Source organism: Anguilla rostrata, chromosome 7 (genome assembly GCF_018555375.3).
Source record: "Anguilla rostrata isolate EN2019 chromosome 7, ASM1855537v3, whole genome shotgun sequence".
In the NCBI taxonomy this organism is placed as follows: Eukaryota; Metazoa; Chordata; class Actinopteri; order Anguilliformes; family Anguillidae; genus Anguilla; species Anguilla rostrata.
Genome location: NC_057939.1, coordinates 55,887,601 through 55,910,879, shown reverse-complemented (window position 1 = coordinate 55,910,879; position 23,279 = coordinate 55,887,601). Strand labels below are relative to the sequence as shown.

At 48.0% G+C, this 23,279-nt stretch overlaps 1 protein-coding gene across 1 annotated transcript in view; it reads left to right on the top strand.

Annotated features, from left to right (window-relative positions):
• inpp4b (inositol polyphosphate-4-phosphatase type II B) overlaps positions 1-23,279 on the top strand; it is a 204,567-nt gene that overhangs the window by 63,199 nt on the left and 118,089 nt on the right. Inside the window, exons 4-5 of the mRNA XM_064345334.1 lie at positions 13,580-13,664; positions 16,915-17,106. Of these exons, the coding sequence (XP_064201404.1) occupies positions 13,580-13,664; positions 16,915-17,106 (277 nt within the window). The remainder of the gene's footprint in view (positions 1-13,579; positions 13,665-16,914; positions 17,107-23,279) is intronic.

The window sequence follows — 23,279 nt, the reverse complement described above, 5'->3', positions numbered from 1 at the left end:
AACTAAATCAGTACCGCCGCACGCCCCCGAATCTCCCCCCAGAGACGTGCGGGAGAGCGATTCCACGCTCCCAAGATCCTGTAAATCATCCGTTAGTATCTTCCTCCTTTTTTAGAATGAATCTTATGTGCGACAGGCCTGCGCTGTAGCAGTCAAAGTACAGTGTTATCCCTCAACCAGAAGTCTGGACCATGTTCCAGGGGGTCTGGGAAAGCTCAGAGATCAGGGAAGCTGGGTATTTAGTGTATTTTTTAACATGAGAAAGGAGAAGGGGTAATAAATGTCCTGTAATCTGAAGGAACCATTTAGAAACTACCGCTACACAGTAAAAGTCAGGTATGCAGTCCAACAGTGTCAATGAGTTCGGACCATAGTACAGGGTCTCAGGAGCCTCGGCCCTGAGACAATCGCTGCACTGACGCCTGTCCTGTAGTGGTCAGTCAGACCCGACGCCATCGATGTCCCTCTGACTGTGACGCAGGTGCGACGGTCGCCCCTGGAGACGCGCAGAGCCACACAAGCCCGCGCAGTGGATCATCTCGGCCACACAGCCTCAGAGGAGGTGGCGGAGCTTCTCCTGCATGAGCTGAATGAAAAGAGACGGGGGGCGGGGGTGTAGGAACGCACACACGCATCCTTCACATGAATCATAGTCTCCTTAGCAAGAGTTTGGAGAAACGTAACGTTATTACAATCCCCCGATAATGACGCTGTCACGAGGAGGAAGTGAATCGATGAGCGGACCCCAGGAGACGGGTTTTAGCGTTCGACGGTCGGGAGGCTTGTGGGAAAATGTTCTCTGTGTGGAATGCAGCAGGACGAGGCGCGTTGGAGTCGGCTGAGGACGGAGTGCCTGGCGGAGGATGGAGGGCCTGGCGGAGGCAGCCTTCATTAATGAGCAGAGGTGTAGGGGCCCGGAGTAATCCCCACAAAGCCGCGCGCGCACCCTTGCGCTGTTGTCATTTAGATGGAATCTCTGACCCTGCTGATTAAACCATCTTCATAATTGGAAATATCAGCCCTTGGCCTTTAAAGACATCGCGTTTATTTCACTCACACACGGCAATTAAAATGCAAAAAAGGCAGAGGCTTCCACGGCAAGCGCAAGGTTAGCTTATTTCAGCTGCTTGGGAGAAATCGCGTAACTCACTGAGCACGTTGGTGCTTTTTGGTCTAAATCAATCCTTCCTTTTATTGGAGCAAAACCGATGAACTCCATCGGGGAGCTTGTGTGCTGCCTGATTCTCTGGCACCAGAGCATCAGACAGAGAAACTGATGAAAATAACCCCATTTGGTCCCCTCTCTCCCTCCCTCCATCTCTCCCTTCATCCCTTCATCTCTCTCCCCCCCCCCCTCCATTTTGGCTGTTTTGAGAGAATGCACTGCTGTGCTTTTATTCTCGACATATCTGCACTGTGTGTAATGAATGCATATTGGCTTTATGATGCTGTCAGTGCGAGGATGGTGGCTTGTGGCATTATATGATAAATTAATTGAAACGGGGGTGGTGGGCTGGGGGGGGGGGCTCTTGTGTCTGTGAGAGATGAGTGAGTGGCCCCTGTCTGAGGTGCGTGTCTTTGGAGGGGATTGTAACAGGACGTGTTGTTCCTAGCTTCCCAGGGCTAATTAAACCACAGCAATGAAATCCTTGCGGGCCAGAGCATCATTACTTTCTTCCAAGGTGGCAAATTAAAATGGATTTTCGCCGAGCCTCCTGACCACGCAGCGACCGCCTCCGTTTTTATATTTCGGTCCGCCATTGCGCGGGGCGACCGGGGGGGGGGGCGGGGGCGGCGGGGCATTCGTCCACGTGCCGCGTGCCATGCTAATGACCGCGAGGCTAGCTGAGGCCCCATGCATTTTTAATGGGGGGAGGAGAGCAGGTGCTGCGGAGGAGAAGCGCCCCCTTCCTGATTCCTGCTCCTTTCTCCCGTCCGCATCGCGCTGAATGCGGCTGATTCACTCTGCCTAATGGATTTTCTGTCAAGGTGAAGCCGGCTTTAATCATGGAGCTTCCTGAATATTTTATAAGGGAAAGGGCCAGGCAGAGTCACAATGCTGCTGAAGGGTTGTGGAGCAGCGTGGAGCTCCTCCGCTCGTCCAGCACTGATTTCGATGGCGGGGAGGGGTTAGGGTTAGGGTTAGGGAGGGGCACTGCTTCCCTGCAATGGTGCAGCCCGGCCTGCTCTGCATCTCTCTCTACTCTCTGGCACTGTGGGGACTAACTTCTTCTGTGTGGTGCAAGTGTCATATGTGCAGAATATTTGGTAACACTTTTGTTTTGGGTTCACACATTAATGACCCATAAAGACCTCATTAATAGTCATCAATAACTTATTTATTCACTAGTAAATGGTTCCAAACCATTTATAAGGGCTTCGCTTAGGTACCATCGTATTGATGTATTATTTTCCATAGTGCTTGGCACCAAATATTGCTAATTACCAAATATGTGTCCGCTGAACATTGTGTGCAAGGAACTGCAAGGACAGATATTTGTCGTCTCAGGCAATATTGTCATTTGCAGAGTCTTGCTTTTCTTGAATACCTTCAAGCTTCAGTGACTTGGCTGCCTGCAGTATTTGATCTTTTAATGTATGCATTTGTGTGCTTATTGAACACTCCCACACTTATTTACAGTGTGCCTTGGTATATTAGAGCACTGGAATTTAGTCTGCTGGTTCTTATACTCAGCTGTCACGATTACATGCACTACACCATCAGTTTTGAATAAGTGGTGCCATGGAAACTTAAATCACAAGCACTTGAAAATTAATGTGCCGTTGAATTTAAATGAAAATGTACGATACAATTGAATTTTCTCTGAGCTTCGGGTTCCTTTGGAATTAGTCAAGTGCAAAATCACCAGCTGCATTAAAGACTAGCGGAGTTTCTGTTATCGAATCTGGACTGTGGCTAGCAGCACAACAGGGCCACAGAGATGACTGTGCTCATCAGCGACCCCTGCTGGTCATACAGGGGGCCACAGTCTGTTTGCTCCAGTTGCACCCAAGCAGCAAAACCGGACTGTGTTTTTCAGCTGGGCAGGCATGGAGGACCAGGCAGCTTTTAAAAGGCTTGGGCAACTCAATCAAACCCAGAGGAAACTCTCTCGGTTGCATCTAGCCCCACACTGCAGCCGCTTACTGCGGCAGAATTACACTCTGCACCCAATGACAAACTGTTGCCATTCATAATTGAGCAATATACTTTTAAAGCTTTTTTCATTGTGATTCTTGCTACTGTTAATCACATGCATGAGATTAAAAAACAACAAACAAAAACAAGCCAATTTGTCATTTCAATGAACCAATATACGTAACTACATTTGCCATTACAGTAGCCTATAAACCATATCAACCCGATTTGTTCTTACAACAGATATATTGTTTATGACGGCTTAAAAACAACAATTCGCCGTAACATTCTGAATTGTTTGTCACTGCGCATTGATTTCGTCGCTGTAGCTCATCAGGTTTATTAAATCAGTTTCACATTCCCCTGCCTGCCTCGCGTTGTGTTGATGATAAAGGCTCGGACGCCCCAGAGAGGCGGGGTGTGGTGGGCGTGTCGGCTGACCTGTGGGGACAGAGGCCGAGTTCGCTGAACAGGTTCGGCAAATGGAAACACCAGAATGTCCAGGAAAGCCTTTCGTATAAAAAGCTCCGTTATTATTGTGTTTTCTCTTTGCTCCTGCGCAGCCTAAATGACATATTTTGTCTGAATACTGGTTTTCATTCATAAATGGTCTTACACTTTTCTCGGGTGCGATTAGGTTTGGTGGTGAAATGGTGCAGCTTTCTCGTCACTGGTGACCCAAATGAGAATTTCGTTTGACTGCCTTTTTTCAGGCCCTGACATTTTAATCAGCCTCCAAGGTACAGCAAAAAGGTGTTTGGCCTCTGAGAACATTGTGTTCTTTGATAAACATTAAACACCAACATCAAACAATGTGTGGAATGATCTAGTTGTCTAACATTTTTCTTTTTTGGAAGATTTTATTTTTTTAACAATTATGATAGCTTTTACTCTTTCAACCTCTAAACTCTCGTAAATGCTTTTTACTGTATTAATCTTATTGTAACAGAGGGATGTGATGTACATTGGCAGGAAGGTGCTTTAAACAGAATTTCTCGTTTAAAAAACAAGACCCCTCGCCTGGTCACCACAGAAATTTAGAACATGCCTATTCCTGTTTCCTGGATACGTAGCATTTTGCTGGACTGAATTTCTTTCGTCCCTGAGATCTGCAGATGGCTGTTATTGAATAACATCCTATGGCTCAGAATAGCCAGCTATCCAACTGTGTGCAGTACAGTGTTCAGTGTTCACTAGCCCTTGCAGTGTACATATGGTCCCTAATGGACTCGTATAAACTGAGCTGAATTGACACTGGACATTTTACTGGGCGGTTGGTGCAGCCTCTGGTTATTATTAAGTGTGACAAATTGTGGATGTTCATTAGTTTTATTTAAATGGATGCATCCATCACAACAATTACAGAGCTGTTTGTGTGGAAGGGAGATGCATTTGGATGAATGGGGGACCTCCTTGACTCATGTGCTGTTAAAATTCCATCAGTGACATCAGCACTTAATTAACTGTCTTGCTCAATCAAATACCAGCACTCACACGGCATGGTGTTTGTCTTCAGCGTGTTGAGGCAGAGTTTGTTGTCTATGCAGTATATGTGGTCTGTGAAGTCAGCTGACAAACCCTTTCCTTCCATCACTGGATCCTATAGCCTTGTGTATTATCTTATTCCCCTTAGGGTATATTTTAGCATCTGTTTAGCAAACATATATGCAATGGAAAGAAGAGACCCTTTAAACGCACCATACCGTTATGACCCAAGCTGCACGCTAGGACTGTCGTGTTGACGGTGGAATGACAAACTAAAGAACCGCACCACCAGAGGGCACCACATAAATCTACAGAGAGGTGCAGTTATTTCCTCCTTGGGCCTGTGTGTCTCTGTATTATGGTTGTATATCTTGTCTAATGGATGATCTTGCTCCTGTGTTCTGGAATATGTTAAGTTTTTCAAATTCAAGACCGTAACATTGTCTTCAGGAGAATCATGTGGGGGTTTGATTGATCTTTTCTCCCCCCTGCGCACGGAGAGATGCGTCTCTATCTTCCGCAGACGGAGTGAAATACGGTTTGGTGAAATATGCACTACAGAGACCATTAAGGCTTTGAGCGAGGTGGTGAAAATGTCACGGCTCTCCTGGCGTTTGTGTGCAGAGCAGCTGGAGATGCAGCCGTGACATTTCGCTCAGGACGTCTCTCAGAGAGCGGGAGAGGGGCCCCGGGTGCACCTTTGATGATCAATAATGTAAAATCATAAACTCTTCCATCGGTCCTTCTGCACTGCTGCACTTCACACGCGTCCTCGGATTACATATCAAATCAAGCGGTTTTTTTTTTTTTGCGATCTCAGTGCATCAGTGGTGCAGCTGGTTCTAGGTTCTGTGTTTTTAGCGAGGCGAACTGGCTGGGCTGGAAGGGGGATATGCTTTTTTCAGTCAGGGGTTCAGTATGAGATCCTCATCAGCACTGAACTTTGTTCCTCAAACAGAGACAGAAATCATGCTGTGGCTTCCCTGGCATCAGCCGACAGCGAATCGTTTCTGTGCCCTTGCCTAAAACATGATTAATCATAATCTTTTCCACAAAGGAAATGTTGTTAGAGCCCAGAGGTGAAGTTCTGTGTGGCTGTAACACGGCAGTTTAATGGGCGATGATTTGCTGTGGTGAGAGATTACACCGGCACCCCATCCCCTCCCCCAGCATACGCGCAAGGCAGCGCTGGCCACCGCGCCGAATCCGCCTCCTTTTTAAAATATACACATGCCTTAATGCAAACCATTTCCCCGTTACAATCAAGCCCTGTCAGCGCTCTGAAGTTCTCTCTCACAATAACACCCCCTGGAGGCGTGTTACCAGTCAGGAGTGTAATTTGGTGTTCTCTTGTACTTTCAAGATAGGGGGTCTAGAGCCGTACTGTCCATAACAATGAGGAAAAGACCTCCCACTCACCCACATACGCACACACACAGACAGGCGTGCAGGCACAGACACACACACACACACACACGCACACACACGCTGCTGTGCCTGACTGTGTGTACGGATGGACTGGGCCGGTTTCGTGATATATATATTCCACCATAATGACCACGCGCTATTTCTGCCTTTCTGAGCCGAACCGGAGGCCAGCTTCCCTCTGTCTGTCACTGCAGAGGCCAGCTTCCCTCTGTCTGTCACTGCAGAGGCCAGCTTCCCTCTGTCTGTCACTGCAGAGGCCAGCTTCCCTCTGTCTGTCACTGCAGAGGCCAGCTTCCCTCTGTCTGTCACTGCGGAGGCCAGCTTCCCTCTGTCTGTCACTGCGGAGGCCAGCTTCCCTCTGTCTGTCACTGCGGAGGCCAGCTTCCCTCTGTCTGTCACTGCGGAGGCCAGCTTCCCTCTGTCTGTCACTGCGGAGGCCAGCTTCCCTCTGCCTGTCACTGCAGAGGCCAGCTTCCCTCTGCCTCTCACTGCAGAGGTGACGGATCCAGCGCCAGACCGGTGGGATCAATTACCACAAGTGTGGAGCGAGACAACCGCACTGAGGTGGCAGACGGTTTTAATCAGTGCAAGACAGACAAACAAGGCTTCATAACCGAAAGCACATCTATATCACCCAGAGCAGGCTTTCTACCCCCCCCCCCCTCCCGCTACCCGCTAGGCTAATGTGTTCCTTTAGGGTCGGCTGCTCAGCCCATCCCAGGGCACTGTTTTCTGTGCTCCGGTGCGGAAGATCCCCCGTGTTAAATGCACAGTGTGACTGTGCGGCCTCAGGGCAGAGACGGCGAGCGCAGTGTGACTGTGCGGTCTCAGGGCAGAGACGGCGAGCGCAGTGTGACTGTGCGGTCTCAGGGCAGAGACGGCGAGCACAGTGTGACTGTGCGGTGTGACTGTGCGGTCTCAGGGCAGAGACGGCGAGCGCAGTGTGACTGTGCGGTGTGACTGTGCGGTCTCAGGGCAGAGACGCCGAGCGCAGTGTGACTGTGCGGTGTGGCTGTGCGGTCTCAGGGCAGAGACGCCGAGCGCGGTGTGACTGTGCGGTCTCAGGGCAGAGACGGCGAGCGCAGTGTGACTGTGCGGTGTGACTGTGCGGTCTCAGGGCAGAGACGGCGAGCGCAGTGTGACTGTGCGGTCTCAGGGCAGAGACGGCGAGCGCAGTGTGACTGTGCGGTCTCAGGGCAGAGACGGCGAGCACAGTCGTGCTGCTCACGTTTTACCAGACTGCAGAGCGAAAGCGCGAACATTAGCGCCAACAACAGCCGCTGCTGACACGAGTTTGATGGAGTAGGAACCCGCCATTCTCTCTTAATGGCCTAATTTCAAGGAGTCAACCGACCTAATTGTCCGTCCCACACATTGAACCCAATTTGAGCATTTTCATCGCTTCCCGTCCCCCTCTGGTGCCTCGAGCAGCGGCCCCTCTCCAGCTGGAGAGGCTAATGTTCCAGCGGCGTCCGGGCCGCCTGCATCAGCAGCATTCATAGCTCACAGGTTAGCGCTGTTTCCCTTCCAGACCCGCCGTTTATTACGCCGCCGCCGCCGCCGCCGCGTGTAATTTATGTAATCGGGTGTCTGAGCTAAAATTGCTCCTTCATATAGACCATTTGCTGCTTGAACTATTGCAGTGTGAAACAGCTGTTTCTGAACCACTGTTCGAGCAGGGATGTATAAAAAAAACAAGAGGTCTATTCATGTGGGTGAAATTTAATATTGTGGCACCCCAATTCCTCAATACTGCATTCGAGCGCAGCTGCTTTGTGCCATTTTAAAAAATTGGAATATTAAATGCGTTATTCATAATTAATTTATCTACATGAAGCGCGAGTCAGCTGGCTGATGCTTTGCATGCTGAAAAAGCTCAAATAAAAAGGTTCCTGGAGTTCGATTTTTAGAATGTTCTATATTTAGGGTGAAAGCAGGCATCAGACAGCTCATGGTCACATTTGACGCGCGTAGCGTTCACACTACACCACACGGAACTGCGCTTTTGGACAGTACGTCTAAACAGCCCTTCTCCTGGGACCAAAAGTGCCTCCCAGCCTTCAGAACACACCTGCTACTGTGTTCTGGTTAATTATATGAAAATCAGTCAGAGACGGTTGGTGAGTCTGAAATGGGAGAGACTCGAATCTTACCGTTATACTGGTGATTGGTCTCCACCTGTTTTCCCTTCCTAATTAACAGATTGCTTGATTAACAAGTGCTGATTAGTTGAATAATCCATAGTGGCGGGTAATCCCATCTCGCTTAATTGTGTCTCAGGCAAAGTGAGACAGAGGCCAGAGAAGGATTTACATTTCTGGAGACGCGCATCCCAGTTCCACCTCTGGGGCCGTCCGTAATGTCAGGTGTAGATTAATTGCATTAATGTTGCATTGGTGTGCTGTGGGAAATACAGCGGCTAATGAGTTTCTGACAGTCAGACACTGTTTGCTCAGCCCCGTTCAGATCATATTTAAGACGTGCGGGTGGAAAACGTCCCCCCTTGCTCTCGCTGACTCCTTATTTAATGCAGAACCCCAGAAGACTGATTGTGGCAGCAGAGGGCCCTCATAGGTGGCGTGTGCAACCTGCCAATTCATTCCCCGAGCAGAAGCAGAAATATTTATAGGTGTCAAGGCAAATTTGCTAGGTCATTAAACACCCTTGTTAAGAATTTTCTGTCAGTTAAACAATTGTTGCGATTTAAAATAAGACCACCTCAGTCAAGTGAGCTAAATGTCACATTTAACTGGTTTTCCATAAATCTTGTCAGAGGAGTTTAGGCTATGTCATATTTTAGTGAGGAGAGAGACATTTACTCACAGCGCAGAGTGAAATGCAGTGCGGAACACAAATGGCTAGTGCACAGCAACTCTCAGCTGCCTCACGACCTGCTCCAGATTGTGGACTGGGATGGACCTGCCAACACTAACTCTCCCAACTCTGCAGTCCAAATTCAGTGAGAAAATACAAACATGCAACTCTTAACTACCACAGTGTAGATCTTTGTTGCTTGCCATTGGGATGAACTAATAAAATACACATCCAGGTCCACACCCCAGATGGAGCCTATTCTAAATGTCTGGGGGTGGAGCTAAATGCCCTGGGGCGGAGCTAAAGAACTGGGAGGCGGAGCCCGACTCAGCCAAATTCCAGGCTGGGAGATGATATTGGGATGATATTGGGATACTGGGACAAAATGATATTGGAATATTATTCCAGAGCTCAGGACATTAATATTTACCACAAGTTCCCAGACCATTGCTCCCCCCAGGGCCTGGGATAACGTACACCCCCCCCCCGCACTCCCGATGATGCCCTTGGCCTCAATACATGTCTTTAGTTGGGAGAATCTTTGATGTTACTAATATAATTTCATACTTAATCTGTGTGTACTCGTAACTAATTTGTTCTCTGGAAGAAACAAGGCGACTGATAATTAATCTCAGGGAAACTGCTTAGTTGGCCTTGTGCTAGCGTGCCATGTTCCAGGGTGTCTGATAAATGCTTGGCACGTCCGACCGCACACTTTCACTTTTTGAGTTTTGGCTTTACAGCGTGTTATTCTGAGGTGCCCTTTAAGTTGACAAATGAGGAATGAAGCGTAATTCAGAGCCCAGCCGAGGGAGCGGCGGGCGGCCCGCGTGACGGGCCTCTGGTCAGCAGCTGAGTCCGGCTTCCAGGCCGGGCCTCTGGTCAGCAGCTGAGTCTGGCTTCCAGGCCCGATTCCCAGTCGGATACCATCTGTAACCCGCCATTTTAACCACCATACTTCGTCTGCGTTCCCTCTTCGGCCTTCCTGGCATTGCGTTTGAGGGGAGAGGAGCCAAGCCCGTGGATGAGCTTGATCGACTGATGAAGTATATTCTGCTTTCCCTGAAGCACTGGGGATGGAGGAGCCGTTTTCTGAGATGGTGTCTGAGGTTCTGCTGACCTGGAGGCAGCGGCGTGCCGGGGAGCGGAGCGAAATTGGGCTGCTTCCCAACAGAGCGGGAAACGCAGTGGATGGGTCTGGTCCGGTCTGGTCTGGTCCGGTCTGGTCTGGTCTGGTCTGGTCTGTGAAAACATCTTCCTCTGCCGTCGGCCTTCCCCGTTGACGTGCGCCCAGACGACCCCCGCGATGCCGTTTCCTTCTGCGCGGAATGGAACCGATCGAACGCACATCGCGCTGACTGATGTAATTATGCGTGGATAATGGACCAGCGGCGTGTCGGAGTTCAGAACGGGGGAGGAGTTTCTCGTTCTTCCACTTATTACTTCACACATTCGGCTGTGCACTTATGCAGGCTGTTTACTGCCTGCTCGTCGCATCCCGCTTCTTCTTTCTCTCCGTTTCTCTGTTTTTCTCTCTCACTTCCTCTCGCCCTCCCGTGACGTTACTCTTTCGTACAGAGTAATGAAGTTGTTGACGTGGTAAACAGTGATTCACGGGCAGCGGTGATTCTGACTGCAGTGGCTGAAAGCAGCGGTGATTCTGACTGCAGTGGCTGTAAAGCAGCGGTGATTCTGACTGCAGTGGCTGAAGTTGTTGATGTGGTAAACAGTGATTCACAGGCAGCGGTGATTCTGACTGCAGTGGCTGAAGTTATTGATGTGGTAAGCAGTGATTCACAGGCAGCGGTGATTCTGACTGCAGTGGCTGAAGTTGTTGATGTGGTAAACAGTGATTCACGGGCAGCGGTGATTCTGACTGCAGTGGCTGTAAAGCAGCGGTGATTCTGACTGCAGTGGCTGAAAGCAGCGGTGATTCTGACTGCAGTGGCTGAAGTTATTGATGTGGTAAGCAGTGATTCACGGGCAGCGGTGATTCTGACTGCAGTGGCTGTAAAGCCCCGATGGGCCTCTGTGTGGTACGAGCTTCACAGCATGGCTTTAACAGTGTTCCCCTCACAGGTCTGCTCTAAACAGCTCCAACACCAAAGGGGCTTCGCCCAAGGGATCATGGGTAGCTAAGCTCCGTGGTGTTTTTCTTTTGCGGTCGACTCCAGTTCAGTCCGTGGTCTACAGTATCCCAGTTGTTTGCTTTGTTTGCACTAAAATCCTTTTCTGTGGAAATCTGGAGTACATTGCTCCCTGTACCTCGCCAAGATCGAGACATCGTCTTGGTCAGTCTTGACCATGTAACGACTGTTTGGGGGCCAGGATGTCACACAGGGGCTGTTGTACTCAGCAGAAGGACAGTATGCCCGGTGCTGTCTTCAGAAATGAATCAGGATTGTGTCGACCACCCAAGCGGGTTTTAGCTAAGTGTGGTGCCCGTGTGCGGAAGGGTGTGGTGGTTATTGGGCGCCACAGACAGTCGTTTGGACGGTTTGTTGATTTGGGAGAGGGGGCGCCCGAATGCTGCAGAACTCCACTTGGCATCAGAGCCTGGCACCCAGCGTTCCGCAGGATCTCACCGTCTCCCGGCTGGTCCTGAAGGCCCAGCGTTCTGGTGCAAGAGCACACAGAATGCTGCTGCTCGCATAGCAGGGTTTTGTTGTTGTTGATGTTGATGTTGTTGTTCTGAAAGCTAACCATGTGAAAGTCGTGGCCTGAGTGCCAGGCTCGGCAAACATCGGCCCAAACCTCCTTTTTTGTTCAGTAGCGCGAGTCTGGATGGCTTTTAACAGCTGGGACTCGGAGGCCAGTGAACAGGTGCGTATCCAGACTCTGTGAGAGGAATGAAACCGTTAGAAATGTCGAAATCTACGTGCTACGACGCGTGTACCACAGCTGCATTGTGGGTATCGCTCACAGTGGTGGCCATACATGCTCTTAGCCTATAGCATTCTGGAAAGAGCACCAGCTCTGCTCATGACACGTGTTCCTGTGCGTGATGCAGTCGCTCAAACATATTCTGGCAGAATTGACCCAGACTACCTTTGAACAGCTGAATAGTGGCTCCTGAGACAGTAACAAGCATAGCACTGTGGATCATGTGGAAATGATTGTGTGTGAGTACACACAATTAGCTATGCATTTACACACAGATACATGCATGCACCATATACATGCACAGGCACTAATGCACGCATGCACACACACACACACACATACACGCGCACACACTCACACACACACACACACGCACACACACACACACTCACATACACACGTACACACTCTCACACACACACTCACATATACACACGCACTCAGAGTCTGATCCTGTGGACTCTCTGATCTGCATCCTGACTGGGCTGTGTTAAGTTCTTTGCGGCTGTCAGTTTGGGAGATGCTGTCAAATTTTTCTCCCCTCTGCTTCCCAGAAATATTCATTTCAAGGACTTCATTCATCATTGATTCTCTTGTTTGTTTTCTTGTACGGTGATTGATTAAAAATAGATAACAAAAATCATATGTTATGTGGTGAGTTTTTTATTTTATTTTTAAGACTGAGCGAAAGAAGGCCAGACTGTCTTCACCAAAACTTCCAGAGACGTTGGGGTTTATTCTTAAATATTTGTCCTTGGCCTGAGGCCTGACAAATCTAAACATCGCCCCCTGGTGTGGGGGCAGGCAGGTGGAGGCTCTCCGGTCTAATCTGCTTTGCTTGGATCTGGATGTGATTTTATATTTTATATGAGCGTCTTCTCTGTGTTTCTACAGGAAAATGTTTTTTATGTTTTTATTATTTCCAACGGTCAGTTAGTGATTGGCTCAGTTCAGGTTCCAGTGGCAGATTATTAAGCCAATGAAAAGAGGGATTATTAGATGGCCTGATTGAGAGAGCCCGGTTTGGTGGTTTGCCGGGACACAGGGGAACCCCCTGCTGTGCGATGAGTAGCTACTGGGGGACCTGCAGTTGAACGCAGTGAATCAGGACCTCAGTTTCATGTCTCACCCAAAATGTAGTGTCTCCTACAGCACAGTGTCCCTGTTGCTACACTTGGTTTTTCTCTATTCTGTATACCCCCCCCCCCCCCCCCCCCCGACAGCCACAAGAGTATCATAAACCCATTGTCTGTGTTTTTCATGTCACAATGAATACTCATTCATAACAGAGAAATTTAGGTGTTATTTTGCTCATTTACCACCAGAAAGCAAAGCTCACAAAGGGGACCTGAATTCCTCTTTGCACATGAAATAGCTTTGGTGGTTTTTGGGGAACGCTATTTCACAGACTAGGGTGTTTATGATTCCTCCTTTCAGGTGGTTCTTTCAAAATGGAGACTTGGGAAAGGCTTTCAAAAAAACTTTTAATGAAAGGAGTAAGCATTCATATTTAATAAGCGTGATGAATGTCGAGCGGAGGCCTGGCAGCGCTTGAATCTCTTTCATTACCCAGAGATTCTGCGCCGGAAACAAATCTAAACGCGAACCCCGTGCTCCTCCGCTGTGTTCCCCCGAACGGCGTTTGATCGTTCTCTCAGGACGGGGTTTATTACAGCTGAGATTTCCCTCTTCATCTCCCCCTCTCTGTTCTTCTTCTTCATTATTTCCTTTAATGTGTTTAGACTATCGGAACAGGTAGCAGTCTCATTAAGCTCTCGCGCTCGTCAGACGGCGAATGAACAGTGATTATTTTCCCGCTCGTTTCTGCAGAGCTCTGAGGCGGTCGAGGTCTTCGTCCTGGAGAGATGTTACGTGGTGCCGAGCAGCGACGACGACGATGCGGCCTTAGTCATCAGTAAGTACCGTCGTCTCCAGACGTCTGAAAGCGTTTGCTCAGCGACGCCGTTTTTGTGCGCAGGAGTCTTCAGGTTCGCGAGCAGTAATTGCTGTAACGATGAAGCCTCTGTGAGCGGATGGTGGAAATGATGCAGGGACCCTCCTGCTGCCCTGGCAACGGCATCACAGTACCGTACTGTAAACGCCGCCAGCCGCAGCTTTCTCAATGGAACCGTCACGACTTAAAATAGCAATTTAGTAAGGACAGTACAAGCACACAAAAATAAATACAGGAATTCAGGAAGGATTTGAGCTGGGGAATTTCTCGTGGAGGACGCATGGCAAAGGACGGAAAGTATTTATTTCTCACTTTGCTTTTTTCCTTCCGAAAAACAGTTTCTTGTGTACCTCAGGGTAGTAGAGGCTGGATGACACTGTCAGCCAGGGAAACCAATGGCGGTGGTGTAAATATTCTCCAGCAGGAAGAGAACATTCAGTAAGGCAGGCAGAGGATGTTGTGATGATGAATACACCGGTTTATTTTTTTCAGTTTAAGTGCGCCCTGAAAGCAAGATAGAAAAAGGAACAACAGAAGACAGAGTGGAAGGATTTAGGGGCTCAAATTGCACCCCTGTGTGTGTGTGTGCGACTGAGCCCAGTGTTAAAATCAGCAGAAATCCCACTCTCAGCTAATGTTGCTATCACAAGCCTGACGCTTTTCAATCAGAGACTCTGATACTTCAGAGATGTGTCTAAGCTGATGCCCACCTGCCCCGATGGAGTCAAAGGAAAACAGAAATTTTGGATTTTTGGTCATATGGGGTTCAAAGACTGGTATTCTACGGCAGAAGTGAATTAATGGTATGAATTTTAGGTATGACTAAATTAAGCCCCAAACTGAAAACAACTTGATCACGTTGAATCTTCTACAATCTGGATGTAAAATAATGTTTGTCCTTTTGACCCCAAAAAATCTAATTGAAAATCTAATTTAATATAATAAAGCAAGATGTGATATGAATAATTATTTATTTAACCATTTCCTCTGTTTTTAGTTGAGAATTATTGTAAAATGGAGTCAATTAACAAATACCAGTTTTAGTCATTAAATGATAGACTCCTTTATTTATATGCGTCTTGGCCTACGGTCTGTGTCTCACAGTGGTACAGTATGTGTCTTGTGTGTTACTCAGATAATACAAATAAATAAAAATTCCATATGCTGGGAAGAACTCCCAACAAAAATGGCATGTTTGCATCCCCCCCACTGCCCTCTTCATCTCAGTCCTTGTCCATCGATCGTCCTCCTGCAGTAACCCTAATAGCAGTCAGCCTGCAGCCTTTAAGAGAAACATATTACACTGTTAATGGATCCCCCCGCACCTCTTCCCTCACCTACACGCCTGTGGGTCAGAGTCTGCTTCTCCACACACTTCATTAATTCAGAAACAGGACGCTTTCATCACAGCTGGATTTGTGCGTTTGGGGGGGGGGGGGCAGGGGGTAGGGGGTCGGGGGGGTTACGCGGTGGGGTGGGGGGGCGGAAGTGAAAACGTATTCATCCGTTTTCTCCTCCTCCTCGTCGCTCTGTGATCTTCATCTCACTTCAGGCTCATCTGTGTTTTGGGCACACCAGCGCTCGGCTGCAGCGGCTTCCAGGAGAAACGGAGAGGTGGAGAAGCGCACGCGGGCCCGGCCTGTTCCAGGCGACCATGCTTCACTTTGCAGCTTTTAATTACCGCGGTTATATCGCTGCACTTAATTGTTTATTCAACATCGTTTGACATTATTCATGTAGCCCTGTCCTGCAGCCCCATTCTCCCCGTGGGCTCGTAATGGGGAAATAATGCTGTCTGCAGCGTTAGAGCTCTTTCTCCTCTTCCACAGCAGTTCTGCGGGATGCCCTGTGTTCTCTCACCAATATCTCTTTGCTTGCATTTTTCAGGCAATTATAAATTTGAGCAGTTTTATAGCTGGCAATTTTTCATCTGAGCATTCATTTAGGGAGATTTTGCTTGATCATCATCACATTATCCTTGTTTAAATATCTCATCTTTAATTTAAAAAGGGGTGGGGCTGAGTGTTTTGATGTGCATCACAAACTTACATGTAACCATGAACACACTCTAACACATACATGCACATATACAAAGCGATGCTTGTTTAAATGAACACAAAGACACGTGCACACACATGAATGATTACATGTACACACATACGCATGCATGCGCACACACACGCACATACACACATGCGCACGCACACATACAAACACATTCTCACACACGTACACACAAACACACACATGCATGTACTTGCGCACACACACACAAAAGCAAAGACGCACACACACAGACACATGCACACACACAACTACACACACACGCACAAACGCACATGCACAGACACACACACACACTCACACACGGACACACGGACACACGCACACACGCACACACGCACACACGCACACTCTCACACACGCACACACGCAGTGACTTAGCCAGCGCTGCTGGGTGTCTCTTGCTGTGCTACCTGTTGATGTGTGGAGGAGTTGTCATGTTGCATTAGCCTCAGCCCCTGGTGAGCTCTGCTGCTTCCTGGATCCTCACCAGGCAGTCTGGAGGGTCTGACAAACCCCGCGATGGAGAACCGCCACTTCCGCCAATCCCTCCGGTCCCCCCGCTCGCTCCGCTGCGGCGGCCGCCACTGCTGCTGCAACCGGCCTGTGTCCCCCCCCCCCCCCCTCACCCACACACCCCCCAACCCCCCACCCCACCCCCCCTCCCTGCCCGTGCTCTGTCTGCTGCCGTAATGAATTGAATTCCAGCCCGAGTGGGCAGCCCAGATCGCTACCTGCTGAGTCGGAGATTTTCCACCAGGAGCGCCACAGCCTGATGAGCCCGACACCTTGTTCCTTTTAATGTGCTAACTGCACTCCGGCTACAGCGAGAGAGAGGGCGAGAGAGGGCGAGAGAGCTAGAGAGAAAGGGAGAGTGAGAGAGAGAGAGAGAGAGAGAGCGAGAGAGACCACTGCACAGCCTGAGTGAAGGACCGTACAGAATCCGAAACAACGGGTTTGATTCCAGACTATTAGGTGACGTGACTCTGTGACAGGGAAGATGGATAGGTGAAGGTCTGTACTATACATAGCATCAATCCTGCCTCCTCCCCCCGCCCCCTCCCCTCCGCATCAGCTCCTCCGCATCCCTCTCGCTCTCCCCTGCATCGCAGCCTGCTGAAGGCTCTCCCTGCTTCTCTCCGTGCAGAGTTTGAGAGCAGGGACAGAGATCTGTATCTGCGAGCCCCCAGCCCCTCCGACTGCACGTCCTGGATCTCCGCGCTTCGGCAGGCGAACTCGGAACGTCTGCGGAACAGAATCCGACAGCTCAGGAGGCTCGTCATGGAAATAACCGGGAACGCCGAGACGGGGAGCTCGGAGAGAGAGGGAGCGGGAGCGGGTGAGTACGTCTGTCTCTGCAAACATGCGTGTGTGTGTGTGTGTGTGTGTGTGTGTACCTGTGGGTGAGTGTGTGTGTGTACCTGTGGGTGAGTGTGTGTGTGTGTGTGTACCTGTGGGTGTGTGTGTGTGTGTGTGTGTGTGTGTACCTGTGTGTGAGTGTGTGTGTGTGTGTACCTGTGGGTGAGTGTGTGTGTGTGTGTACCTGTGGGTGTGTGTGTGTGTGTACCTGTGGGTGAGTGTGTGTGTGTGTACCTGTATGTGAGTGTGTGTGTGTGTGTGTACCTGTGTGTGTGTGTGTGTGTGTACCTGTATGTGAGTGTGTGTCTGTTAGTGCTTGCTTGTCTCTACGTGTGTGTGTGTGTTTGTGCTTGCTTGCTTGTCTCTACCTGTGTGTGTGCGTGTGTGTGCATGCGTGCACCTGTGTGTGAATGTGTGCACGTGTGCACCTGTGTCTGTGTGTGTATATGCTTGTCTGCGTGTGTGTGTGTGTTGCTAATGTACTCACTAGCAAATCTGACTCTGTACACAAACAGTAATTACAGGTACATTACAAACGCGCTTCATATCATACAGGCTGGAGAACGCACCTGGCTGCTGGAGTTCTCACATAGTGCACGGGCAGTCCGTGAACTCTTAGATTAACATCATACTTAACCAAATACATTTTCCCTTTTCAATTTGCCTGCTACAAACATATTGCTTTTGCCTGATGGAGATGAGATGGAGGCCTCTGTGTGGGTGTGTGTGTGTGTGTGTGTGTGAGTGAGAGAGACTGTGAGTGTGTGATTGTAAGGTGCTTTTCTATTCATTTCTGATGTATGTACCAAACTAATATAATTCACCCTCAAAGATATTCTACAATTGAAAAGGTTTCTAACTATGCAGTACAATCCTTGCTGAAATGTGGTTTTATGTGGGCTTGTGTTGCAGTGGTCATAAAACTTCATATTCTTTCTAATTATTAGTGCTGTCCATATTTTGCTTTCATAAGGCAATATTCATGAAGGCGAGAAAAAATAATTCCCTTCAGCAATGGCAGGCTCATATTTAATTACAGTCCTCTCTCATTTCTCTGACATTGAATCACAAATGTATTGCATTGTTCTCTTGTATTACTGTTTCTTACACATTCTTACACCATTGTTCATTTAATAAGTACAGAGCACATTTTTTGCATACTTTGCATATTGGGGAAAAAAGGTAAATCACTCACATTACATATCTGAGCCTATGTTTTCTGGCCATTCATTGCTTTGTCGTTCCCAATCCTGCTTTGTTTTGCTACGGTAAATATTGATTGGACTGGATACTGTTGCTGAGGGAGTGCAATTTTACATTTAAAAGCCAAAATTAAACGCATACTAAATGTATATTCAATGCTTGTTGGATGTTCTTAGGCTACTGATTAGTGTTCCTTTCAGTAAGTCCTTTCAAAGCAGACGTATTTGGAAATCCATCACTATTGCCAGAAATGCAGAACCACAACACCTGATTTTACAGCCCTTTTACAGAGCATATAATGCAGGTCCTGTTTTACATTAAAGAACAAGTTTTTGAGCACGTTTGACTTCTGTGATGTTACAGTGTCATGTTGAACAACCTGCTACTGTAATCACAGTGGTCAGTGAGGATGTATGAGAATGCCGTAACATTATTTAAAGTCCAGTATAACATTATCCACTCAGGGTGTGGGAAGGTGATTTTCCAGGAGCTGGCCATAGGACAGCCCATGGATCTGCGAAGTTAGGTGATGTAGATTACGACTCACTGCCTGCAGATGGTGGGTGGTTCTGTTGTCTGTTGGTTTGTAGTACCACATTCCACCACTGGGGGGACACTGAAGGAAATAAGCAAGTTTGGAAAACCTGACCTTGCTGCAGAGAAACCAGTAAGATGCCTGAAAGATTTAATTGATTAAATGGCATTATGGTTAGGCATAGCAGCAGGGGCTTGAGGCGTCAGACTCAGTTTGTGGTGTTGGGTCTGTGAACCAGTGGATGAAAATACGGAGAAGAAAGATATGTGGATGCTTTGGGAGGTTGAACAGAGGCAGCCATGTTCTGAATGAGCTGAAGCAGTCTGTTTGTTGAGGCATCATGGAGTCCACTCAACAGGGACCTACAGGAGTTCAGGTGTATTAGTATACCTGCACAACCAGTTCAAGGATCTGACCTAGAAGCTTGGAGAGCATAGTGTGGATGGGAAAAGGATGTGTGTTATATCATGCTGTTGAGGGAGATAGCTTGTGCTTTGGTTGTAGGTGGTGCAGGTATGTCTTAGAGAGACACCACTCCAGGAGAAGTTCATCACAGGTGCTGAAATCTTTGTAAGGATTTCACATATGCACACACACCTGTAAGTAAGAGGAAAGGGAGGAAGTGAAGTAGTGTATGTCATCAGCATTCAAGCTGCAGGAAAGATTAAGGATGTAATTAAAAACAAACCGAATGAGACCAAGTGCTGAACCCTGAGAGACTCCTGACAGACAGGCTTGAGAGATCAAGAGGACACCAGTGCAGCTCACCTGCTGCTAATGCTCACAGAGTAGCTTAGAGCAGTGATTCCATAGCCCTTTAGGGTGTACATGAGGATGTGGTTGATAAATATTGACACACATTGCTGGTCCAGAATGATAACAGCGGTGGTGAAAGGCAGTTAGCAGTTAGCCTTGGTGACTGGAGTGACCCGTTAGCATGTCTTGGGTGACTGATGATCAGCAGTAGCAGTGCCTGTGACTGGTGATCAGCAGTTAGCAGTTAGCCTTGGTGACTGGGAGTGATCAACCATGAAACTAGATATTGGCCAGTGGTTCCTTGATGCATTGGGTTGGGGGGGGGGGCTGTGAGGAGTTTTGGGGCGGGGGTACAATTTATGTACTTTTGCGAGCGGCAGGAAAACAGCCAGAGGAAAAGGAGGAATTAAAGAGTTTAGAGGAAAGCAGATCAGAGCGGAGTGCCTGAGCGGAGGGGGGGCGGGGGCGGGGGCGGGGGAGGGGGGAGGGGGTTCAGGGAGACGGCGTCCAGACAGCGGGCAGGTGGTCAGTTTGTGAGCCGGCAGAAGCTTCTGGAAACAGAGGAGGCAGTGACAGGTGACAGGGTGGAGCGGGAGAAACAGCCAGGTGAGAAGAGGTGTGATGAGGTAAGCAGGCTGAACAGCTGCCCACTTTTTAAAAACTGCACCTCTCAAAGGCTGTTGTGAAGCTAATAAGAAATTACCTCATGGGAATAAATAAAGCAGCATAAAACAGAATGTGGAGGAGAGAGAAGGGGAGGGAGCCGTTCTGGCTGGGCAGTTTTGGGGATGCTGGTGCTGACAGAGGAGGTAGAAATTCCCCTGAAATGAAGACATAGGAAGTGACACAACTGTGATTTCGGAGGATTGGGGCGGGGGCGGGGGGGTGTTGCAGGAGCTGCATTCTCCTGTGAACATGAGGTCAAGCTGCGTGCTTACCCTGTGCGTGGGAGGGCAATGGGACTGGGAGACTTCGAGGCACTGACACTGTGGGAGGAATCTAACAGTCTGGTGTCTTGCTGTCCGTGTAAACAACGGTCAAAAAAAAGAAAACAAGAGCTATGGTTCAGAATGATACACAGGAGAAAATAAAACTTATCCAGGATATTGCCTAGTAGACCTGGTGGGCAATAAAAATCGTCCAAAAAAAATCTAGTCTGTATCTCTGCTGAAGAGGGAAGTACAGAAGGGACAGAGGGAGGAAACAGATATTTCCAGGAACGACAAATCTGTGGCCCGATGACACAGGGACGGCTTCATTAATGAGGAGAAAGGGAGAAGAGATGGGAGGAGGAGGGTGCGGGAGTGGCTGTTACAGAACAGGGTGTGAAGCTCGCTCTGCAAAATGGCTGCAAAATCGTATTCAGTCCTTTCTGGTTCTGGCTCAGTGGTGGTTATTTCTAAATGCACATCATTTCAAAGGCTTCATTGAAATGGCCATAAGCCAGTCGCCTGAGAACATGAATTGAATATACATTTTGTATGTGGAGGAATTGTCAGGTCCAAACATTGAGAGCCAGGAACTAGAGGAAATATGATTCATAAATGAAGTCATGAATTGCTGATTCTGTGATGGTAAAAGCACTGTGATGGTCCAAGCGCTGACGCTTTGGTATTTAAACTTTGTATGTTATTATCTATGATTTTTGCCGGCTTTTAATGCTTTAACCTACATACCGCCCAGGGACAACAGATGGAAATTAGCTTTTAGCGAAATCTGGTGCAATATCTATTGTGCGCAGTCCCTGTGAAATGAATGAATACATGAATGAATGAGTGAATACACATAAAAAAGCAGAATATTTTGTCGTCTGGGACGGAGTAACCCCCGACTCTCCGAGGCCTCTTGGTGGTACAGAGCCACGTCACGCGGAGGGATCATTCACTGGGGACTTAAAAGCTTAACAACTCAACGGAAAACTCTGGAATGCAACCTAGATTTCTTAAGTCTGGCTGTGCTTTAATGGTTTTAAATAGTTTTGGTAACGAGCTACTATATGGCCAGGCCTGTTTTTAATAATTTAATCTTTGATTTTGTGATTCGGAATGCAACCGCGATGCCCGGGACCTGGAGGCGTCCGGTTCACCCTACGCTAAACGAAGCCGCCTGTTCTTATCCCAAATGCAATCCCAGCCTGTCCCCAGTCTCTTCGTGGTCCTAATTGCTTACCGAGCCGTTTTCTATGAAGTCGATGAAGGCTCACAGAATTGCCTGTAGTTGCGCTGAGAGAACAAACAAAGCCCCCCAGATAACACCGCAGTGAGCTTTGAAAGGAAACGGGAGAAAAATAAGTCAAAACTCGTTCTGCAATTCTATGCGCTCGCAAAACAAGTAAACATCCAACAAACCGACACATTCTTTTCAAAATTTAGCGAACGAGAAGAAGTGGAAAGAAAAATCTGTCCCGAATCGCCTTTTAAGTTAAAGTGAGTGTGTAAAGGCATGGGTATCGCTTTAGCGCTAACACGGCACTGTTGTAGCAGGAACAGTGGCAGCACACCCTCCATGGGCATGTGACCAATGCGCTGTTCGCCTTAATAGCCGAGGTGACAGTTCTCTTCTCCATGTCTGTATTTTTCGAAACCCCAGGTTGATGAGGAACAGCAGCGGGAGTGTTGGGCGCGTGCCGTACCGTAGAGAAGCTTTCGGATATTACTGCATTGTATCATCCCGGCTCGCGGTTCTTTTACTGCCAACCTTCCCGGAGAGCGAAAGGTGCCCAGAGTTAAGTATCCAGTCTAATTACAGCTCGCACCAGCCCGACCGGAAAATAATTATTTTCTTGTTCGTTCAATTGGTTTTCATGGACCAAAGTGTCCCTGTGCAAGCGGACTGAACAGCACTTCTGAAGATGGATTGTGTCTGTTCATTGATGAGCAAAATGCGAGTTACAGACATATATTGCTTTGTAGTACATTTTATGAAAGACGAGTGTGTGTGTGGTTTGCTTCATATGCAATCATAAAACCCACATACCTCCTCGCTCTTCTTCCTTATTCCTGTATTTAGATTAAAACTGAATTTTCTGTTCTTGTGTCCCCTACACACTAAAAGTGCTGCAGGTGTTTTGTATTCAGAATCATAGAAAGGCTTCAAGATAAATTTAATTTGTGACCACTACTGAAACTCACTTACCTCCCCGCACAAAACGGTTCCATGCCGAAGTTTTATTGGCCATATAAAAATGAAATTTTAAGTGCATCAGCATACTGGTCTGTCAAAACCATTTTATTTATATTTTCATCAAAGTATTATTCATACTTTTTTATGGTTATTTGAGTAGGACTAATAACATTTTTTATTAGCTTTGTACACGTTAACCCTGCCCAGATACTCCTGATGATAATGGGTCTGTAGGTAGCTGCAATGAGGAGAATTATGTTATGAGAAGTATTACACTGGTATCCCTGTTAAACTCTGCATGATCTATGTCATTTATCATATAAATAGATATGATCAAACCTGTTGCCTATTCTAAACAGCAGTCGATTTGCTTCGTTCTCCCCAGATGCCAGATGATTAGGGCCTCTATGCCTCTGATACATTTTACATCACCGTCAGCTTTTGATCTATAACGTGAAATGTGTGATACGGACGTTCAGACGCAACAAACAGAAGCCTGGAACGCGCTCTGCCTTTTTAAAATTCGTACCGCGCGG